Source organism: Serinus canaria, chromosome 12 (genome assembly GCF_022539315.1).
Source record: "Serinus canaria isolate serCan28SL12 chromosome 12, serCan2020, whole genome shotgun sequence".
Lineage (NCBI taxonomy): Eukaryota > Metazoa > Chordata > Aves > Passeriformes > Fringillidae > Serinus > Serinus canaria.
The window spans coordinates 7,295,425-7,319,384 of record NC_066326.1 but is presented as its reverse complement, the minus strand read 5'-3'; the positions used below and the strand labels follow the sequence as shown (position 1 = coordinate 7,319,384).

Genomic DNA, 23,960 nt, shown 5'->3' with positions numbered 1-23,960 from the left:
GCTATTGTCTAGAAGAATGCTGGTACCTATCACTGTTTGCAAAATATTTCCATTTCTTTGCTATTTCATTAGTGGAGCAAGAGAAATCATTGTAAAATTTGTGTTTAATTTACTCAAAGAGTAACAATACCATCCCTGAAAAGATATTAAAGTTGGTGGGGATTAAAAATAAATATAGACATAAAAATTACATTGTGTAGCAAAGTTTTTTGATAAATTTGAAGCAAGAAATAAAGGAACAAACTTGAGATAACACATGTACTGCCTTCAAATAGCTCTGAAGATTTTTAGTTCTGAAGATTTTTATCAAATACAGAGAGTGTATTAAAAATACATGTGTGTTATAGGATAAATCAACAAGCAACCAGAACACAAATCATTCCAAGTAACATTTCACATTGCGCAGACCATGTCACTGAAGCAGCAGCACAGCATTTCATTCATCACATTTCATGTGATTGCCTTTCCTCGGGGAAAAAAATGTTTACCTCTATGAGTGTTTTAAAGTAAGGGAAAAAAGAGATTTTGAAGCACTGCAGACTCTAATTTAGAAGTTTGAAAGGAGCAGTAATTTGCATTTTCAGGAAAAAATACTTAGCTTAAGATGCAATGGGCAACACATGGAATAATTTGCTGAATAATACCATCAAAGCAAATGGCATGAAAACAAGTTTGAGACAGATATTCCAGAAAGGGAAATATGGTATTGAAGTGCACAGCAGAGAAACACTTGTGATGAAAGGATAACCCTCAAGGGGACAGGCGTGCTAGACCAAGGGGTCTTTTCTTGCACAGCAGTACTTTGTTTTGGTGTTAGAAAAAAACATTTTAAGTCAAAACCCAGAGAACAAGAGGAAGCAGAAGAGACATAGTTGCTCTTGGCAATGCATTGTGAGGGTAAAACAAATTTTTTTTTTTTTCATTTTTGAGCATTTGTGGAATTAGATGATTTGAGACCAGTGGTGACATAAGTGGAACAATGAAGCAGACCCTTCTGCTTGTTTCCATCTCATAGTGCCCCATTATCCAACATAAGGAGTTAGAGAAGTTGCTTGGGAAGGTTTGGCAAAGCATTTATTTTGTTTGGTCTCTCTGTGGCTCATTCCGCGATAAGCAAAGAAATAAGTTTTGTGAAGAAGACTTCTTGTAAGGAAGCTTCATTTTCTGTTCCCTTTATTTGAAAAGGAGACTGTCATTGTTTGATGAAGATTTCCTTTTTCCATCTGTTGAGCTTCCATGCTGTGTTTTAGAGACTTCTTGTAACTGAATATATTTGGAAATGATCTGTGCCACTTCTGAAGAAGACTCGCTTATTTGCAGAGGTAATTTGCTGTTCTCAGTTCCTTTTCATGTGGATCCTGGACAAATGGTGAAAGAATATGAGTAATGTTGAAGAGAAAGGGTCACTTCCATCTTTTTTGTGTGGTGACCATCTCAATAATGAAAAGGGATGGGAACTTGCAGGCAAGCAGAGCTCTGAATTACCTTTCTACTAAAGTTTCCTGGATTCAGTACTTTAAATGGCACTGCTGCACAAAGAGGCCTGTGTGATTTTAAGTTGGTAGAGTGGAAGATAAACTAGGTCAGCATAATGAAGCTGCAAAAATTGTGCTGCCTTTTATCCCAGAAAAATGAGGAGAGCACAATCACAGGGTGACCACGAGCCACGACATCCGCTGTGGGCTGTTGGTAGTTGGGCTCCCAGGGCAGGAGGGACAATGATACTGCACTTGCAGTTTGCTTCTGTGCATCTTTGATTCCTCTTGAGGAAAGGCTGGCCTGGCTGATCCTTGAGCTGTCATGGACATGATGAAGGGAGCTGTTGCTCCGAGGACCTCTAGTGCTTAAATTGATTTCTTTTAGCACCAAGTTGAGAATTTGAGTCTTAGCAGACAGAAAAGGTGAGGAGACCAGACCCTTGTTTTGCTCACCATATGGATTCACCATTCACTTTTGCAGTGGCACAATGGTACTTGTTTTTCTGCTTTCTTTTCTTTCATACTGGTTCCAGAAATTGTGTGCTGTAGGGACAACAACTGAGTGTTTCTGAAAACTGTACCCTGGGATTTTAGGACTTCCACTGGAGCACTGCTAGCTCGTCTAGAGCCCATTAAAACGTGGGCGTCATGAGGTGCTGTTTCCCAAACACTTTATTTTTGCATTTCTGGGCATTTGTTTTGCATCTGTGATTTTATACCCAGACTCAGTATCATGAGATCCATCTGCAGATCTTCAAGGTCAGTTTGAAATGTGACTTGGATTGTCTGCAGTCTTTGCCACTGTTACTCTCACAGCCTTTGCTACGAGCTCCGAGAACTGCAGGGTGTGTTTGGTAGTGACCTCCAAACTATTTAGGGATTGAGTGTGACTTCAGTTTTTTTGTAGCAAGATGAGTTCCTATAGTATGCTGAGCTGTAATATGGCTTGAAACACGTCTTTTTTAGAACTTCCACTATATTCTGTAGCAAATTGAACAAGTCCTGAGTATTGACACTTAGGGGTAAACCCAGGGTCAGTGTCACTTTCATCTTCACACTGGTGCCAGGAGGGTGACTAGAGTCAGGAAATCAGCTGAAATATTTTGATACACAGCAAGTTTTGTTCTTTGGGGGGAAAAGAACATATTTAGGAGAGTGTGGTAACCTTCCACTGTTTGTTTTTCATTCTGATTTTTAATCTAAACACTACAGTTCTATAGACTGTGGTTTCAGAGGGAAAAAATAAGCAGAGAATATTAAGAAGCAATTAAGATTTCAGAGTTTAGCCAACAGCAACTTTTAAATGAGAACTAAATTATAGCCATTTCTCATTTTCAGCTAAGAGGAAGAAATTCATTCACAACTATAGCTGGAGAGTTTTCTTTTTCTTTCTTTTGAACAGATACCATAATTCACCTTGAATTATTGCCACAATCAACATCATGATCCCAAAGACAAAGTGGGAATATTGTACTGCATTTCTTATTAAATCAAGCTGTTTATACAGTGCTAATATGCTTACTTTGGGGGGGATTTTTGGAACAATGCAGCTGCTGCCTTTCAAAGAGCAAGCAAGCTTGCATTGCTTGTTTTATAGCTGTGTGTGTATAGGAGACAGCTTGGGAAAAAGATGTCTTTAATTTTCCTTAGGCAAAACCCTATAGGATTCAGTAGACAGAGAGAATTTTCTTAAGTTTTTGTTAAGGATCCTGTCAAATTGAACTGAATCACTGGGACAAGTCCTGTGACAGAGCCTTGTACTTCTCTGGCAGGACCTTTCTGTGCAGGAGAAATCACACTGAGCACCAGGAGATGTGCTCTTTTTTCTGACTCATTGATTTCTCTGGGACCTCAGGCCAAGTCACTTACAGGTTGAGAGTATTGTTGAACTCAGTGGCAAAGATCTCACTGGGAGCAAGCTCAGGTGTTCAATATTTCAGCATCTGAGTTCTGACACTGGTGAAATAGCAATGAAGAAGGTTGGTCAGCTGTATTTGTAAATCAACTTGTAATATAGCATCAAAAACTGCAACATAAAGAACCCACATATTTACCATGTCTAATAGCCATGCCTCAGACAGCTACCTTTTGGTGTTAAATTCTGGGGAGCTTGCACAGCTGCTTAGCTAAGAGAGTGTTACAACTTAATTGGGAGGAAAAAAAAATAACTTCTGCCTGTACCAGGTTGTAAAAAGTGCTGAAATTGTTATTTGAACCTATCTCTAGGTTTTATTTTATGAGTACACAACGTGTTGTTCATCTACGGTACTGATTGGAAAAGGAACATTGCAAATTTACAGACCATTGTAAAATTGTTTGCTTACAATGATAAAAGCTTCTTTCAGCTTACTCTAAAATGTTTGTGATTCTTCTCATTTTCTCACCCATGGAGGATGTTGAGTGGTAACACTTTCTGAGACCCTGGGTGTTAATTTTAAGAATGCCTCAGATGCAGTTGCATGAGTATTTATTTCAGCAGCAGCAGTTCAGGCAGGGTCCTCTGTTCCTGCCCTTGTTCTGCCCTCTGTGATCCCATTGCAAATGTTTGTACAACCATGTGAGGAGCTGGATTGTGAAATAATCCATGTTTTTATAAAAAAAACTTCTAAAAAAATGAGAGGAGTTTTCATGTCCTGATTTAAACCAGATTAGCTCCCAGTCTGGTTCATGTAGTAACAGGACAGAGCTGTACCAGCATAACTGAGGGAGCAGCACAGGGCAGGAATGAGAAGGATGGATGGGGATGCTCACCCCAACATTGTCCTCAGCCATGCCTGAGGACCCCATCCAGGCACCTGTGCTCATCTTAGCAATGGCAGTGCCCCAGAGCTTGTGTCACCACAGGCACTGAGGAGAATTCACAAGGACAAGAGACTTCCCTTCTCCCTGGAGAAAGGCAGCTTCTCAGGGAGACAAGGATAAACATGGAGGTGAGTGGCATAGCTGAAACTTCTTGCAGCTTCCATCTCTTTTTTTAGTCCCCAGCTGTGCCTTGCTCATACTGACCAAGTCATGCCTTTGTTTTCCTCTGGGAATGGCCACATTTAGTCTCATATGTTGAGGGATGGGGCAGATCACTGCCTGGTAAATGGGATGCAGCCTAGCCTGATCTGGAGTCCTCTGATCTGCTCTCAATCCAGGCAATGCAGGAAAAGCACTTCAGCTCTTATTGCAGAAGATCCACGTTGTGTGAGATTTTGTCTGTGTCAGAGGTAAACATACTGAATCTTAGGCCCTTCTGTGTTTAGTATCTCAAAAAATGCTGCTCATTTTCATTAAAAGGGAGCAGGCCTGTGATCAGCTCCCTCTTATCCCACTCTGGGACATGACCTCATCTTCTCTGCTGACATCACACCCTCACTTTCAAGCTGGATGCTCAGGGCAGCCACTGGTTGCTTGTTCTGGCTGTTGGGACCATACTTTTAGTACTCATCATTCTTCCTTTATGAGGAAAATCAATATGAAAACTTCTCTGGCAGCATCTGTGCTGTTTCATCCATCAGGAGAGAGCCTGGGGCAAGAGCCTCAGGTAGAACCCAAGACCAAACTGGAGAGTGTCACTGCTGCCCTTCACGGTGTTGGCTCAGGGGTTTTATTGTCCCCTCCTGCAGGGGAGCTGAGCCCAGCTGGTCCCAGGGTTGGTGGGACACAGGGATGGCTCCATGTGGGAAAGGCTGAGGCAGAGGAGCCCAGGACCTGCACCTGCAACCATCCCTCAACAACTTCTTGTTCCATGACCATTTCCCAAAAGGCTACTTTAGGGCCTTTCAGAAATCAGGGGAATTATCAGTTGTTATGGTAACAGATCCCCTGCTGCTGAATTGGCCCCAGATGCCCATTTGGGCTTTTGAACAGACTAACTCAGGCTCATTAGACAAAAAAGAGAGACAGATTTGCAGATGGAAAGTTGCTTTTTAAGCATGCTGGATGATCTGTTAAGAGCTTGACTGTGGAAAGGGGCATGTTCTCTCATTATCTGCCTGTTACTTTTACTCTTTTTTAATTAACACTAGGTTTAATTTTTTTGTCACAAAACAGAATTCTTACAAAATCTCATTTCCTTTCTGGTGAGGCCAATAGTGGCCTGCCACTTTAGAAACCAACCTATTTTGTCTTGAGAAATGAAAGGTTTTTGCTAAGCTGAAATGGAGATGAGTGGTGATTTCCAGAACTATCAGGATATTGACAAAGCTCAGAAAATAGTGCTTTTAATTCTAATTATAGAGCATCAGGACCAAAATCAATAATCACATTCCAATCCAGGAATGCCCATTTCAAGGAGATAGGACTGTCTAGATTTTCCTTCAGACCTGAGCCATCCCACTGGTGTTAACAGAGTGATTCCTGAATAACTTCTGCCTGCTACAGTGGATTTTGCCATTGTAAATTTGAGTCCACATGACTGAGGAACCTGTATCATCTTAAATAGGTTCTCAGGAGTCTGTAACTGCAATATCAAATTTCTTCTTGCCAGATATTTGAAGCCAGCTTCTTCCTGTGTCCCATATGGCCAGCCTTTGTCTGAAATTCAGGAATCAGTGTTCTCCTCTCAGCTGTCCTGTAAATAAAAAGCAAATACAGTTTTATAGCAGGCTGATGTATCTCCGGGTGTAAATAACAGAGGACTCTGGGTTTTTTTTATGTGATTCACCTTTTCAGCAAGGAAGATTATTGCATCAGGTGGGGCAGGCAGGGCTGTTAGCAGACAGGGGAAACAAGTGCTTGAGTACATAGAAGGGGTCTGCAATGAATTCATCATCCTCTGCCCCCATTGTGCTGCAGATGTCAGGGGCCTTTGGCTTAAATTACAGCAAGAGGGAAAATTCTGTTGGACATTAGAAACAGGAAATGATAGGAAAGACAATCAAATGGTGGTCTACAGAATTCCCATCATTTCTAGGTTTCAGACAAAGTTAAGCAGCTCCAGTGAGGATGCACCACAGGAGTCTGATCCCTCACAGGAGCTTCCAGGCCTGTTCTCCACAGTCCTGCAGTGCCAGCTTTAAGCACACATTGAAGTGTGAGACAAGAGGAAGGATGGTGCAGTGTGATAAATTGCCCTGTAAATCACAGGCTAGGAGCCTGCCTGTCACTCTTAAACTGAAGCTTATGGGTCAGTTGCATGAACATCTTCCTGCAGGCACTTTTATGGATGTGGCCACTGAACTCAGTGGGAGCCTAGATGTGCATCACCTTTATTTTGAAAGATAATGTCAAGCGTGCAATCATGAGTCACAAAACAGGACAATATGTGCTTTGGGTGGAAGACTAGAATTCAAAATATCATGTTGGTGACCTTGAAAACTCTCAAACACAAAAGTGTAATTTTTTATTTTTAATTTGCTATATGATGTGGCCCATAAGAGCTGAGACATTCATGCTGTAGTTTGCCCACAGGCCATCCTAAGGGGGTGAAGCTTATACAAAAGTCTTGGCAGCAAGTTGGAAAACTCCTGTTGACACCTTTCCTCAGTGCTTTGTTTAGAGGTGTAGCAGAATTTCCCCAACAATTCCAAAAATACTTTCTTCTGCACAGAGAGCAAAGGAGAATGGGCAAGGGCAGCTGAGGTCAGGCAAGGAGGGATCTGCACAGCTGCAATCAATCTTATGTTTTGTCTCTGTGGAACTAATTAAATGGATTAATTGCAGACGTATTTTTTTCCTCTAGAAATGCTTTCCCCAGTGCTGTTGTAATGCTGAGATCTGGAAAAAAAAGAGCAAGATTTTATCTGTGCAGCTACCGGTTTAACAGTTTGCAATGCATAAGTTTGAGCAAATATTTTTTAAAATATCAACATGTTCCTATTAATCTCCATTAAGAACAGGTTTTAAGTGCTCAGAAATATGCCATGAGGAGTGTGGGTTTTCTCATAACTACAGTGGCAGTGGATGCCATGTACTACTGGCATCTCCTACTCATCTGCTGGGTCTATTGTAAGTTACTGTAGAGAAAACTCTTATACACATGTAAAATTTTTGAACTGTTGACTTTTAAAGCTGTAAGATACTTTAAAAGAGAAACAAATTTCACAATTTTTGTGAAATTATATCACTTTATGAAAGAAGGCTCTATTAAGAAATTGATGTACTCTTTTTATGTTCCCCTTCTCAGCTCAAAGAAACAATTTGTATCCTCATTGTCAGTTGATCTGTTGCTAGTTAATTTCTTTCCTACAATATTTTTAGTATGTAAGAGTATGTGTTAAAGTGTATGCAGGTATCTCTGGAGTAGATTCACTCTCATAAACTGGTGGGTTCAGAGCTAGAGCAATGTCTCAGACAAACTGTGAATGAAATATCCTATAATACAGCTAGATGTACCCTGAGGGAACAGTAGGCCTCTGCTGTGAAACTGTGAATTAACCACAGCAACCAGATAAATTATATTTTTTCCCTCTCCTTGTAACCATAAAATATAGCTATTGAAAGGCCCTCTCCTGTCCTCAGTCCCATGGCAGCATTTGGACTAACATTAGCACCAGCTATTTCACAGCAGGATGTAGTCTGAGTGTAAAATTATAGGGTAAGAATATTAAATCAATTTGGCAACCTTAGCTGCTTGGATAAATACTGGGAACCAGCAAACTAGTAAAGCAATAACAAGCAGGGGTGAACTTCATTTTACTGTTCTTAAAAACCTGTGCAGTTTGGGGAAAAACAAGACTTTGGAATGCACAACACGTTGTGCTGCTATTACAAATGTTGCAAGTGCAGGAATTCATTCAGTTTATTGTAGAATGCTGAGTTGGTTGGTTTAAAAGAAAACAGTTCCTCTATTGCTATAAACAGCATGTGTTTTACTCTATTGACTTACAGGTTAAAATCCATTTCAGTTCCAAGTTTTAAGCTGAAACAGGCGTAGGCAGCATGCCTGGGTCTTGATTGGTGGGTTGTTTCATATTTTGGAAACCCTGTCTTTTCCAAGAAAGAGCAAAACATTTTTGAATTCCCCTACAAATTTATAAAGTAGCAGAAATAAGCCAAATATGAATTGCAAAAATATTGTTAATATTTTTTTAAAGTAAAATAAAGACAGTTCTTATTAATGAGAAATGTTCTGTTCCCTGAAAGTTCAAAATTGTTTTATGTTTCTGATCAAATTACCAGTTAAATGGATGGATTTCTGCACAGTGATTCACTCTCCACAGCCATTTTTTAACCACTGTCTGAAGGTTTCCAGTGCGTGCTGGTAAAATTCCTCACATTTTGTAGGAACCACATCATCATTAAAAATAAGGATCATTTACTCTCCAGAGTCTTAAAAGTTTCCTAACTTTCAGTGTTCATCTGCAACAGTGACTGGTGTTGCAGACATGAAGTGCAAGCTGGGAAGAGCCAGTGCTCACACCTGCCTTATTATTTCAGTTTATTTTGTTGGGTTTTGTTTTGCTTTTTAATAAAAGCTTGGGACATAAATGTACCAAAATAGTAAGTTTCTGCCTGTTTATACAGCTCCTTATTTTTGAAGCATTCAAGTGTGCTGTTCCAATCAGGGAGTAAATGGGTTTGCTTTGCAGGCTCAGAAGAGCAAACTGCAAATGCTGGTTTAGTCAGTTAAGGCTGAATCTGGACTTTATCCACAGAACCAACATTTAGACAACAGCAAAAAAATATTCTGCTGGCCTAGATATCATTGCAGGCTTCATACTCATATAAATTAACTAGTTTTCATCACTTTCCTCACTTTAAGAAACACATCTTCTAATTTAAAGGTGCTTTTCCTGCAACCTGTTTATTTCAGCAGGCTTTTCTGTAGGTCTTGTGTGACAAAAGTCACGTGTTCTGCTAATACCTTGTCTCCCTACAACTGTACAATTGTCCTGTGTCCTTGTTCTATTTTTGGGGACCTGGAGGGGAAGGGAGAGAATGATGAACAGCTTTTCAAGCACCAAGGTCATTTACTAGGCTTACATCTACCACAGTTATTCTGAACATGTTTATGGTATGGGGGGGGGTTCAACTTTATATTTATTAGCAGTAATTCCTTATTAGAGTAAAAAGAATAATATTTAATAATTAAAGCACACCATTTGCATGCACAAATTACCATAGTTTGACTTGGGTACTATTTAATACTGAATCTTTCTAGGCAAAGCAATTGTATCTCTGTGGAGATCAATCCTAAAGAATAAAAGAGATGAAAGGATTTTTTAAATAATTTGAGCAAAGAAAAGATTGTCTTCTTTTTCCTGAGACTATTGAAATAAAGTTTCTGCTTTCTAAAGGAAAATATAGTAATTAGGAAATTTGCAAATGGAAATCAGCCTCTGTTGGTCTTTGTCTTTATTTATATCATTAAATGTAGTCTTTAATTAGCATATATATTATTCATGTTTCAATATAATTCATTTTATAAGTCCAAGTTCAACTATAAAAATCAAAATTGGCTTGATGCACCCTATTGTTCGCATGCAAAGCAGTTAACATAGATGTAAAGATATGAGGTGAATTGAAACATCCATATTTCATAAGGATGCAGTCTACGTTTTCTGAAATTATGGCTTGAACTCTTATTTTTAACTTTTTCTCATTTGCATACATATTACTCCCTGTTTAAATGATGTGTTAATTCTATTCATTAGACTTCAGTGGATGCTTCTGACTCTCCTGATAATCAAGCACAGGTCCCTGGAAAGCAAATTATGGACTTTCATGTTGCAAAACCCATTGTAAACGTGACATTTATCACTGCAAAGCCAACTCCTGTGGAGCACTTGGCTGCAGTCAGGAGGGCAGAAGCCTTTTTCTTCTGCTTATGGCAATAATTGTCATCTGTGGATAAGGAGCTGGCACCAGGTCCCCAATGGCTCTTCAGAAATGGTTGGGCACTTCAGAGCTGCTCCACAGGCTCCATGGTAAAAATGCCAGTTCAGTTTTTTGAGGGAATAATTTGACTTAGGTCCTCACACAAACAGCTTCAAGAAGATGGGTGGTGAGGAATTTTCTGTTCCATAAAATGTGATGGTAGAGACCAGGATGTGGGGACCTGACCTAGATGGGCTCTGAACTGTCTGAAGTGTATTTGGCTGTCAGAGCCAGAGCCTGTGGCTGGGGCTTTGCTGTGCTTCCAAAATATGCTTGTACTTCAAAATCTGGAAGAAGAGAGCCCTGAAAGCAAAGCACAAAGATGACAGCAGTACAACAGGAGTCCTTTCTCCTTTCTCTGGCTTACTGAGCCATACCCTATTGTGAACGTGGGAAGAATCTGTGGGAAGAAAAGGGCCACTGAAATAGTATGGGAGTTAGGTGTCTGCTGTTACATATTGATTTGCCAAGGCCCTGTCAATTCATCTCTTTAATTTTAGGTGTAAAAGCATTGTTATCCCAGTGGCAAACCCAAGGTGATCATTTTGGAAGGTTTTATGGTGATGGGGTGAGCCCTTAGTGGTGCCACGCAGGGAGTTGCTATGTGTGATCTGATTAATAAAAAAGTTGATGGGATGAAGAAATATTTATATTGACATCTCTGTGAGGACATCCTTGACATCTTTAAAAGCCCATAAGTATAGTTTCCATCTGTTTTTTTGTAGAGCCTGGACCTTTTCAAAGGCAGTGCTGATGTGTTGCAGGGAATTAGTTGAGGTCTTTGTGATAGAAGAAGGTGAGAGTTCAACGTGTGGTTTTGTTAGACACAGAGCTACAGAGAACAAGTCCCCTGTTGTATAGCTGAAAGGTTCAGGTGGAAACTACTAGAAAGAAACCTGTTGTCCCTGCAGCTTGGTTTTATTCAAAGTGCAGAGAATAAGAGAGCAGAAGAGATCACTGCATTAGATGCACATTCTCAGCTGCTGCTTCATCTCCCTGTGTCTGCCTGTGTAATCTCACTCTCAGGATCTTTCTGCATGAGGAAACATCAGGGCATGGCTGAGCACAGGAGAAAAAATCCCATTTCACCAAGCTGCTGCTAGGCCCATGAGTAATGAAAAATCTGTGTGTTAGTGAGTTGCAGGGCTGGCTCTAGGGTCTGAGCTTGCACTTGGATCCTCTCTTTCTTTACCAGTGCTTCCTTGTGCTGAAATTGTGCAAGGGAATCCCTGAGCTTTACACCAGCATTTTTGAAGCACTTAAACCCACCTGCAGCCCTGTTCTCTTTCACTCCCTGGGCAGTGAGTGTTGAGTCCAGTGGGGCTTCTGCACTGTAAAGCTGGGACAGGCTGTACTGATTTCCTGTGTGATGAGCACAGAAGAGGATTCTGAAGAAAAGGAACCTTAACCTTAGGCCAAGGTTTAAGGTTGTCCACAGTTCTCAACATCGTGGTTTGGGTTTTGTTTGTGTTTTGTAAACGTGGAAAGTAGACAGCTCACCTCTTTGGGGAAATGAGGCAGGGGATAAGCATTCCCCTTCCATCTTCTTTCCAGAGTTTTTTTCCTTGGTGTGCCAAATACAACAACTTCCAATCCCAGAGAGAGATGTATTGGCAACCTCACTCTATTTTGTTCTGGTGACTGGATTAACATTGACATTGTCGTTGCTCTCCAGCATTCTTGTTGTATTTACTGAGCTTTCTGCAAAGAATGAGTTGAATACATATGGGTTGAATGCTTTCTGTTACAACTCATGTTCTTGACCTTCTTGGCTTCACATATTTCTCCTTTTAAAGTTACTAGCTGTATCTGAGATCTTAACATCAGTGGGTCATTTTGGGAAATTAATATTAATGAGATGGCTGCTGATTGTATTGTGTGGGTAGAAACAAATGTTTTTATAATAAATAGAATTTAATATTAATTGAGTGGTTTGGAGTTAAAGGAGGATATAAAGTGACAAGCTAGTGGCACAGCAAAAGTCCCTTTGCAGGAATCCAATTAGAAGAGGGAGCAGCAAATTCTATGCAAACTTGCTATAATCACACAGGGGCAATCACAAGAATGGAGCATAATTTGGAACTTGGGACCTGTCCCCTTGAATGTCTCATAATGTCCATGAATCAACATTTAGCTACTATGTCGTGCTAAGTTTGCTTATTATTCAGCTTTTTCCTGACAATGCTGCATCCCATTGCTCCAGACCTCCCTCTCCAGAGGGAGACAGTGTGTTTTGCAATAAAGGACACATCAATTAATGCACGGTCCTGCTACATATCTGCAGGAGAAAAATGACTCATTTGTTAGCCTGCTGAAATTACTTTGCACTGAAAATCTTCTGCTGATGTAACAAGCTTTTGCCTGATCACTTCAAGCTGTTACCTTTGCCATTTCCTCAATGAGGATGATCAAGAATTGTCCCCTTTCAAAACTGCAGTGTTTATTCGTGATTTGGAAAAATAGAAGATTTGCTAAGATGTGCTGTAGATAAATGGCTAAGTCCTGCCTCAAGAAACCAAGTGCAATTATCAGATATATCTTGTGTTATAAAGAGTGATGTAAAGTATTCATTGAGTTTGAATTGTTCAAAAATAATTTCTCTAAATATTATGTATTGTTTTCATCTGGCAGATGGAGTTGCAGAAGCTGCTATAGCAAGAGTTTGTTTGTGGCATTTCAGGCAACCTGGGTATTGTGTGAAATTGGCTTAGCAAGCCTCTAAAAGGAGGGTGCAGAATGTAAAGTGAGGGTGTAGGAGTGATAGCCAGGGCAGTGCTTCCAGGCTGATAAAGAAGCATGTGGGAAAGAAAAAAAAAACCAACAAGGAGCAAGTCAATTTATCCATTCTGTCAAAATGGCTGTGATCAGCCAGGAGGCAAATGAATAAACGGATCAACAAGTATTTCACACTTGTGTGTTCTCGACAGGAAATCACAGATCTGAAACCAAATGTCTGGGACAAAACTACCAGAAATAGTGGCAAAATACTCTGCTGTTTAGTCTGCATTTTCAACGTTTTTAGCTCACAAAAGTCCTTGAATTAAAGCACTAGAATAAAGCAGGAACTTGTTACTACATTTCCCAGATATGAGCAGAGATAAAAATATTTGGGTGGGTCTAAACAGCAGGACCTCAGTCCCCACTGGAATCTCCCTTGGCTGCACACCTGGATGTGTCTGGCTGGCCATGGTGATGGCTCCTGTCTTTTCTTCTCCCAAGCTCACAGTCTTGCATCCAAAGCCCCACCAAAGATCACATCAGAGCATGGAAATGAAATGCATGAATACAGCAGGAGGAAAATGATGTGGATTGCTAGAGGTGCCAGAGCTGAACAGCTCACCTGGCAGCAGACATCTACTATGTTCCTCCAGGACATTGTGTCTGCCAGAGCAGCCACAGCCCTTCATGAGCTTCAAGAAAGGGAAATGCAGAGCCAAGAGCTTGTGTTTAATTACATATCTGCTTCTGAGCAAGTGCCTCGTGCATCCAGGCACATTTCCTTTTCCCGAGTCCCACATTTATCAACATTGAAAGGTTATCAAGCACTTAATAAAAGATAAGTGTAAGGTTTAGAAGTAGTGCAAGTAAAGAGAACAGTCCATAAATAGAAAATATATTAAACTGTATCTGGTGTTAAGGGCTCTAATAATTAACACAGGTTGAGTGAATTTCTCCTGTTTTGCTTATCTGCAATGAACTTTTGTCCTGAATCAAAGTGTTCTGCTCCTGTGGATAGAAGCTCTTTCTACACAGTGATCAAGACAACAGGAGAGCAATGTTTTATTTGCATAAGTGTGTGCTTAGTGAAAAAAATTTTGTCATGAGGACGAAACCCGTTTCTAGTTTTCTGTTTCTAATTTTCAAAATAATTTCAACTTATTTTTTTAAATGGAAAATCTCTTCTATGTCTGTTATTTTATGATTTTTTTTTTAATTCTTGGCTCTTCTATGTAATTTGAAGCCTGTTAATAGACATTGTGGTAACTCTTCTGACATGCCTCATACTTTGAATCCTTTTTGGCATTATCTTGGCATTTGTTTATGTTGTTATTGATGCTATTTATTTTGTAGAAACATTCTCACAGACAATACAGTGGTTCAAGACAGATGCTGCTGGGAGAGTCCTGCTGATGTGGGGACTTTTCATTGTGATTTGTTAATTGATGTGGGTCTGTGGTGGCTGGTGAAGGGAGCCCAGTGGGGATGTTCACACCATGCTGGCTGCCTGATTTAACCAGAAACCACTCCAGTAAATGCTACTGTGCAGCACAGTCTGTTAGTGCAGAGCTGTGCCCAAGGTGGGAAGCCCAGCACACAAGGAGGGCTGGAGCAGTGGAAGCTCTCAGTACCTGCATGGCTCCCTGGCAGCAGGGAGAGGTCCCTGGGTCTCACTGGGGTGTCTCTCCAGAGTGAGGTAGGGATGAATTCCTCATGCTGCAGCACAATACACAGCATGCTAACTCTCAGTGGTCTGGTTCCCTGGTTGGCAGTGTATTGCCCCATATTTGTGTTTCCTTGTCACATTTGTTAACCTTTGAATGCAAGAAACTCATTAAAGCAATTCCTCAGATGCACACTCCAGGCTTCCCCAGAGCTCTCCACTCAGGCCCTGATTAGCATCAGCGACTGCAAGAAGCAAATCTCCAAATGGCTTGATTGATAGTGAGATTAATGATCCTCAAGATTTCTGTCCAGGTTTATTATTGGGAGGCTTACAAATCTTTGCTTTCAGCGAGATGGGTGGGGAGGAAGGACCAGCTGGCTGCCACCCAGTCTGTCTGTATTAGTGTGATGAGGTGATGGACGTAGCCCTGTTAGAGCACCAGCAGTAGGCAGTGTATTTTCAGTGTTCCTATTATCTACCAGGTACTAAATGATTTGCTGCTCTGCTCTTGGTGCCAGCTGCTCTTTTCTTTTCGTTTGTGCTGTGCTTCCAAAGGTGTAATGCCATTCCTAATTGTGTTTTAAACAGAGTTAACAGAGAGTCCATGAAATTTTTAAAGTAGCTGTTTCTTGTTGAAGTGGCCAGTGAAAAAAGCCCACCCTCCAAATACTCAGTGATTAAGAGAAAAAGGAAATAATCACTCTTTTAATATTTATCTTGGCCCCAGATAAGCTAAACATGAATTATGTCCAGCAGTGTTGGGAATTTTTCCTAGCTCTCCCATGCAGTTTTAGTCCAGGTGCACATGGACACATGTGTTGAGGAAGATGAAGCTTCCCACTGAGTATTTCATTACATTTAACAAACTGGCATTTCTGCCTGAAGATGGGCAGGGACATCAAAACTGAGGAACAAGCTGTGCTTAAATTTTTACAAGACTTTTGTGTTAGATTCCAGGCTGAGCCTTGGGATACCTAACATATCTGTCAGTTGAGTGTCCTGATGTCCCATTTGGAGGAAGAAAAGAATATTTTTTTTATAAAGGCAATAGCAGAGCTCTTCTGTTTTGAGAGTAATTAGGTGGGAGTAATTAGGGACATTAGTGTGAATATTCCAAAGAGAGACTGCTGTCTCTATTTCTGTTGTACTCTCCTAGGTTGGATCATCTCTGTTTTGGTTCTCTTATAACACTGTGTCCAATCCAGAGCAATTACACTTTGCATTTAAAATTACTTGCATTTTAATGTCCCAGCGTGTGACCCTGGTTTTATTCATTCTTTTCCTAAGATTCATCGTCCCAAAGGGAATTCATGTCCTGAAATTATAATATCAAGTATATCAAATTGTGAGATCTTGGAGGTGCTACTAAAAGCGCCTCTCTAGTAAGAGGCAATCTTCATTGATTGCTGTGGCTCTTGTGATTATGGAACAGCTCTTTACTTGCTTAAATCCAGCTTTCTTTTGTCAGAAAGACAAAGTTTTAAAGTTTTAAGGCTCCTTTTTAATATTACATGATGTTTTGGGCATTGGAAGCACACATTTTATAGGAAGTGCCTGAGGTATTATTTGATTGGAAAAGGCATGTCTTTGTTTCCCTCTGTAATTTTCTAGCCTTTGTTATGAATGTTGCATTACATAAATACTTGGCTCAGGGAGAAGAAAATTAATATGGTCAGGTTTTCCTTTGGTTTTTAAAGCTGTGCCTAATGTAAAACCATTTTAAGATACCACCTAGAGGTATGTCTACCCTATTTTTGCCTGCAGACATGAAAGTTCTCAGTGGTGATACAGATAACCAAGGAGCTTGTTCTCTTGCAGTAGAAAATACTGATGAGTAAACCCATTCAGTCATCTGTAAAATTGCTGAGTGTGTCCAAGGCAGATGTTGTGGGTATTGATTAAAGCAGGAGAGGAAGGTTTGGTGCCTCTGGCCCTGTCAGAGGTCACCAGGAGAGTAATTAGCTACCAAGTGTCACAGGGCCAAGTGTCATCACAAATAAGGTTTCACCATTGCCTTTGCTGTTCTCCAGGGACACCAGGGTGATGGGACAGGGAAGCGTAGAAAACGTTTGTGCTGAGTTAAACTAAGACTTAACCACATGATTTGCAATTAAAGAGCTTTCTGAGTGCATTTCTGCACTGGCCACCTGGGTGCTCTCTGCTCGTGCAGCTGATGAAGGGGGAGGACATGCAGGCAGCCCATCTGGGGGTTTTGGCATTTCTTAACTGTTTAATTATTTGAATGCCCTTCTGAAAATAATGATGTCTCACATAATACCTGAGTTCAGTACTGTTTGGGATATAAATGGGTGTCTGGGCCCTGGTGCAGGATAGGATCTCAGAGGATTGGGAGAAGAGGATTTTTAATTTTGTGGAGAGCTGTGTAGTCAGCTGGCAAATTTAGGCCATAAATATTAAATTAGCCCTCATTTTGTGTCAGAAATCCCTAGTCTTGTTTGCAGATCCCTTTTTCAGCTGAACAATTTTAATAGTGGTGTGTTCTTCAGCACAAATACTGTCTTGAAGTTTTGTCCACCTTCTTTTTTTTCCTCTTTCCATCTGCCATTTCCTAGCCTTTTCCTGTCTTTATTTCCCTACAATACTACAGAATATTGTGGTTGGACAGGTGATTAGCATTTGGAGACTTTTGTGGATCTGTGTGGGTCAACTCCCTAATGTGAAAAAGCACTTCTCCTTGCCCAGAGGAAGTCCCCTGAAAGACACAGTCTACTTTTCCCTGTTCTGTCTAGGATAACATGCCAAGGGCTTGGTATGCCATGCACTCCTGAAACTACCCATTACCATCCAGACCTCTCCAGGTACCAAATCTGGGTGATGCTTAGCACTGCTCAAGGATATTTCAGGCAGAAACTGCTTTGTGGGGAGAAAGCAAATAGTCTTCAGGAGGGATCTGCTGGAAAATCAGCATTACTGTTGGGAAATTTTCCTCCTTTATCAGCTTTCCTTTATTCTCCTAGGTTTTATGCATTCCTGCTTTGTACATCCTCCAGCAGCTCCAGTTTGGTCAGCATTCAGTGCTTACTGCTCCAGCATGGCACAGGTTCTTTTATAACTTGGCTTTTGAATTCTGGTCATTAAGTATTAAGACCTGTGAAGGAAAATAACTGTAGAAAATTAAGGCAATATAAGCCATTTTCTGGCCAAAAATAATAAATGCAGATGTCTCTCTGATACAATGAATGTAATATCACTGCTCCATGCTGGTCACTTATTCATATTCATAAGATCAGCTTTTTTCATGTGGTTTTCTCTCCTCTTTTTCTTCTTAACGCTTGAGTCAGTTTTATTGCTCATAAAAATCAGTGACTGATGACCCCAGCTAGAGCAGTGCAGACTGCAGACAGCTGTTGTCCAGGCTCCCATCCACTGCTCTGCTGGTGACATGGTCATGATTTGCAGCACTTCTGTTGTTCTGAAGTCTGTGCTCTTTTCTGAGGAGTCATTGCCAATTCTGACAGTGACAAATGCTTGCCAAGGAATAGTGAAGCTAGTTTAAAGTGCAGAGCCATGTGTTACTAGTACACTTCACTGCATACATACTCTGGTTTTGGTGCCAGCAGAAACCAATCTTAATTGTGTCTCCTGAAAAACATGCAAAACAGTTCAATGGGAATCTGAAGCAGCTTTTCTTCTATTGAAAGTGGGAATGAATGTACAGAGGTAGTGAAAGGGGGTCGTTTCCTCTCTTTACATCCTTGTTTAGGAGTTAGTTGCAGACACCCCCGTGATGGAGGAGCATGGGGAATGAATGCCTGTATCCAGGTTGCATTTGGTAAAGACTAAGCCATGTCCTGTGCAGCCTGCTTTAGAGGTCCCTTACTGATCCTAGTCTGACTCCTGACTCCTATTCCATCTTTCCAGTTCTTCCCACCAGCTAGAAACTCTGTGCAAAAGTAGGATGGCTGCAGGGACTCTTGGCCTCTTTATTATCAAATGCATTTTCTGCAGAGGTTCTGTCTGTGGGAGGCTGCTTCTGGATGAAGGGTACCTGAAGGACAAGATTTGCCCTGCTCTGACAGTAGTGAATAGGCCTCCAGGACCCTTTCAAGCCTCTGCCCCCAAATTGATCATGCTTTAGCAGGTAATGACCCAGGAATAGAGCCTAGAGCTCCTAGATGCTGGTACAAAAATAAAGTCATATAAATCTGGCTGGCCATGGAGAACGAATACACACTGCTCCAGCTAACAGCAACACCTGGAAGAAGGACAAGTGAACAAAGAGCAATGAATGTGCTGGTAGCTTCAGCCTGAGGCAGGGCATGGCTCTTGGGTGTCCCCAGAATTCCCCTTTAGCTTTTCCTGTCTTCAGCCACTGCCCTGGAGGCTCCAGCAGCCACTGCAGAGGCAATTGCTTGTTCCTCACCATAATCCTGGCTCCTCCTCTCCCTGCCCTGGCTGCTCCAGAGCTCACAGATCCTGCCTGTCATCACAGATCAGGGGATGCTGCCTGTGCTAGCCCCAGTATGGAGGAGTAAAGGCCAGGCAGTGCCCTTGGAGCAATTCCCAGCACTCCCATTGTCTGTGGCTGAGCTGTGTCTGCATTAACTCTGAGGCACCACCTTCTACACAAAATTGAAATGCATCTATACTTTCAGGCCATTATGTGAACTTGTTCTCCCTCTTGCTTTTAGAGGAGCATAAGGGAGAAGCTAGTTATTAGTTACTAAAGCTTGAGCTTTAGTAACTGATAACCAAGGAAACCTATTTGGAGTGTCAAAATCTCACAAGGCATCTCTTCTTATGGAGAAGTTAATCTGGTATTTTGGTCAACAGAGATGGAACAAGCATTTAACCCAGCTAATCAGGACCATCCTTTGGCATATTTTTATGCTTTCATCTTAGTAATAAGGTGCTGCTTTTCTGGGCTTTTCATCCTGTTAGTTTGCTTTAGTAACTCACAGCCATTATCTCTGCAGAAATATTCTGGGCAGGGGGATGTTCTCCCTCACATTGTCTTTGCATTCCAGACCCTGCCTGTGCTGCTTCTCTGGGGAGATGCTAATCTTGCAGTGTTTTACTTCTGCATTTGGGTCCATATGTGACAACTGTGTGTCTGATCACCACAATCTCACACAGTTATTGTACCCCAGGGAAAGAGAGCCACAAAAACATATGGGGCTAGAGAAATTGGTGTGCTTCACTGCTCACGGGCATGTTTCAGAGACAACAGACTGGTATTTCACAGAAAAGATATGGCTCCCCAAAATCTTTTAGAACTGAATCAAGGTTGTGATTTGTTTTTCTCAACCGGTGCTGCAGAAATGCAATAATTATTCTAAAATTAGTGTTTCAGTTATTAAGATTTTAATAATCATTTATGCCATGACAAATCCCAGTTGTGCATTCACTATGGACTGCTTCTATTAGGAAAAAAGGCCCATTATTCTTTTCTGCTGATAGTGTTGGTTTCCTGAGCAAATGGGCACAGATATGCAAACACCTGCCCATGTATACACACTGGAGTTAAAAGTTACAGGCTGTTGTTCTTATGTGAAAGTAGGTGTAGATTTGCACCTTGTCTAGCCCTGCATCCTCTCCTCTCTCTGATGGCTCGAAACAAGCAATTTCCTGCTCTCATCCTTTTCCTTTATCCAGCCCTCCCCATGTACACACTCAGATTTACTGCAGCCTCTTGTAGCCTTAGCAACTGCTGCCACTTAAGGTTTGAATCTGGAGGAAAAGGTAATGGGGAGGGGAAATGCCAAGGGACAGAAAGGAGCATCCTAAACTGGAGGAGGAGGCAAATACTGAATTGTCTGAAATGCCTCTCAGTAGCCTTGATGGCAGCTATCAGTGTTTATTACTATAAACCAGACATGAGTTTCCGAAAGGCTCCACTTGGGGCCAGGTGTTGTCTTACTCAGGAAGAATGGACATTATCCAAACTGGAGTCATCTGCCTGGCACCTCGAGATGTGTTCCTTCCTGGAGCTGCACAGAGGAAAGAGGCCAGAATGGGAAATAGACCCAGTAAGCAGAACTTGCTGGAAAATTCATTCAGCAAATTTGTTAAACCCATAAAAGAACTTTTAAAGATCTGAAACACAGAGGAGGTCACTGGGACAGGGATGCAATGGCCTGTTTGCAGTAAGCTCAGCTGTAGAGGCTAAACTTAAAATATTTACAGCTATTATGAACAAGTGGAGGAAAAAAAAAGTTTGAGAAACATGTCTTCACATAATGTGTCAGTATCCAGTGTTGTAAAGCTCCTAGATGCTGGATGTAATGAAAGTGCTGCATTGCATATATATATTAGACAAGAGTGTGATGTTTGTGACTTGAGAAAACCTTTAGTCAAAGTCTAAGGTGTCTGTCTTTGCAAAACAGCTGCAGAAATTCTTCCAGGACTAAAATGTAGAATTTTTAATTACATTAATGATTGTAGCAAACTTTACTTTGTGAAATATTAATTCAATACATTGTTAATCCAACATAGTGCTCAGCAGAGTTGTGCTGGTCTGGGTATTCAGCTATTGCCATCATGGGCCTTAAAATACTGCAGTGTGATTATCTGACACATTTACATGTTTTGAGGCTATTAAGAAAAAGCCATCTTATGACTGTGTATAAAAATCTTAATGCCAGCCTTTCAGAGCCTCTGAGAGTATAAAATAACAAATTAACCAAAAAAAAATTGCTTTTCTTCAATATCATCAGCTTAAAAAAATCCTGTAAATCCCTGCATAAAGGTCTGTCTTTTTATCAAACACCTTTTTAAGGCCTTCATTACCAGGAGAAGCCATTCAAGGATTTCTGTAGTATTGACTCAAGGGAAAGAGCCCCAAATACATCAAAATCAGGAACATTTTGCCTGCTTCATATTCATAGTTTCTTCTTTATGTGTGACTGATTTATTCCTCTGCGTGCCCCCAGGGTGTTCATTGTCCAAAATAAAGGCTGCCAAAAAAAATGAGAACAGGGAGCAAGTGGTGAGGCAGGGGGAGTTCAACCCATGGTTTTAAATGCTGTGAGACTATTGCACATCTTGCATCCTCGTGTGTAAACTCACCTTATGGTGTTTCTTAACAAAAGTGTACTCAGTAAATGTATAACTTCTGCAGAATGCAAGCCATCATGCCTGAAAATAGAAAGCTGCTCCCAGACTGTGACTCCATGCTGTGAAATCCAGCTCTCCTGAATTGTCTTAAGTTGTACTTGTGCTGCCATAGCTTGTGCTTGCATTACAAAGCACTGTGCCTATGCATTAAAAAGTGCAGATGCATGGAAAGCAAGCACCTGTGATAATTTTAGATCCTGGTTTCACCTAAGAGAGTGGTTTGGTTTTCAGAACCCTTTTTTCTCCCTGGCATGTATGGATGTTGGAAACAAAGGCACTGCAAATGACTTTGCTCTGACGATGGGCTCTGCATGCAGAGCACAAAGCCTGAGTTGCAGGGCAGCAAACTGCAGGAACTGCAAGGCAGCAGCCTGGAAGCCACATGTGCAAATATGTTTGAGCAAGAGAACCTGCAACTTGGCAAAGGCACAGTTCACCAGGCCCCCACAAACTTTGCCCAGGTGCTGAGGAGCAGTTGAAGGGTGACAGTGAGGGGGATCTTTCTGCAGCTATTGTTTAGTGCCTCGACAGATGAGAGCAGACCCTTCTCCTGCCACAATAGCTGCTCACACCAAGCAAGGCTCATTAAATATTCAGTTCCAGCCTCAAGCAGCTCATTAAGTCAGCAATGAGCAGTGACGCTGGCGTTGGAAAACCCTGCCTCAGTTAACATCACCATGCAGAGTCTCCCTGGATCTCTTGATGTTATTCTACTCAGTACCTTTTCTGTGATGACCAGCTTGTGCTCTCTGCTTTGCATTAAATACAGGTAAAAAAAGGAGTCAGGTGGATTTAAGTTCTGCTCTTCATTGTAGGCCTTTTTAGAGAGGAGTCCTGGGACCCAAGGGAAGTGTCTATTGGATTTTTGTGTACCAGCATGTGTAATACAAGTTTGCAGGAGGAGGATGGGATGAAGGTTATATGGCATTAGTGTTAAAAAACAAACAAACAAAAAACCTTAATGTTTGAAGGATAACTTTCTTAGCAGAACATCATGATATGAAGCAGTTACAGATGCTGCTGTTACAGATGGTGGTTGTTACACAGCAGAAACTTTTACAGTAAATGTATTTTCCCTGGAAATTGAGTATCCTAGGTGGATTTGGGCTTGAATTGTATGCTGAATGTGTTTCTTGTGTGCAGAATTCCTTTCTGAATGATGTATTTGAAACCTGTTTTGCAGCCACTAACTTTTATTATTATAATTTCATATTCAATAGTACTTAGCAATAATGTATAGAGGCATTTATGATGGGTGGATGTCAGATGGCAGTGAATTAGAGCACATCAGAATCTAGAATAAGAATTGTAATTGTAGAAAACAAACATATGTTTTCATGTGTTTTAAAATTATAACATCTGAAAGTATGGAACAGAAATGGAGAAACAGAACATGTGCAAAAGTTTTTTCAGAGAGCAGTTTTTCACACCCTGAATTTATTTTTTTTCTTTTTTCTTTAACAGAAAGTGTTTTCAGACTGCTCATTTCTATGTGGAGGACAGCAGTTCCCCCCGTGTGGTCCCCAATGAAAGTATTCCCATTATACCTATTCCAGGTAAGACTGGCTTAATCTCCTGTGTTTGTGCTACTTGGAGTCTGGATTAATTACATAAAGAAGGGAAGGTTGTGCTTGTGATAAATCATGGGGTTTTGGTAGAAATTTGCTCTATCCGTGCTGCTTCATTTAATTTAATGTGCTTTGTAATGGGGCTCCGAGTGCCAATGCTGTATTTTTCCACAGACACCTCTCCCACTTAGTTTTAATAGAAATTTCAGAATAACCTTTGCAAAATGTCAAAAACATGAGTAACAAGTCTTGAAAACACTGAGACGTTGCATCCAGGGTGAAACCAGCTGCTCCAGCAGGGCAGGTTGCAGAGGAGGGATTTTCAGTTCCCCTGCTCTCTCGAGACTGGGGCCTTGCCCCCACTTTCACTGTGTGTAGAGGTGGAATCTGGGGCTCTCAGAAAGGACAGTGAGACACAGGCATAAGCAAACAATCTCAAAGTCCAAAGCCATCTGTTAATTTGGTATTAATAAAGTTTCCAAAGGTCAAATTCTCCTCTCAGCTATACTGAGAGTGATGCTGGAAGCTGTGTATAGTGTATTCTCTCTTCATGAGGCATTTCCCTGGGGAATTATTAAGTGCAGATGCAGCTGCCATGAAGCTGTGATGACAGAGAGCAGCTTGGTGTTAGCGTGGCCTTTGCAGCCG

The 23,960-nt window shown here is 41.1% G+C and overlaps 1 protein-coding gene across 1 annotated transcript in view; it reads left to right on the top strand.

Annotated features, from left to right (window-relative positions):
* The window catches only part of PTPRG (protein tyrosine phosphatase receptor type G), a 383,561-nt gene that overhangs the window by 321,875 nt on the left and 37,726 nt on the right, over nt 1-23,960 (top strand). Inside the window, exon 14 of the mRNA XM_030227885.2 lies at nt 23,209-23,300. Coding sequence (XP_030083745.2) covers nt 23,209-23,300 — 92 coding nt within the window. The remainder of the gene's footprint in view (nt 1-23,208; nt 23,301-23,960) is intronic.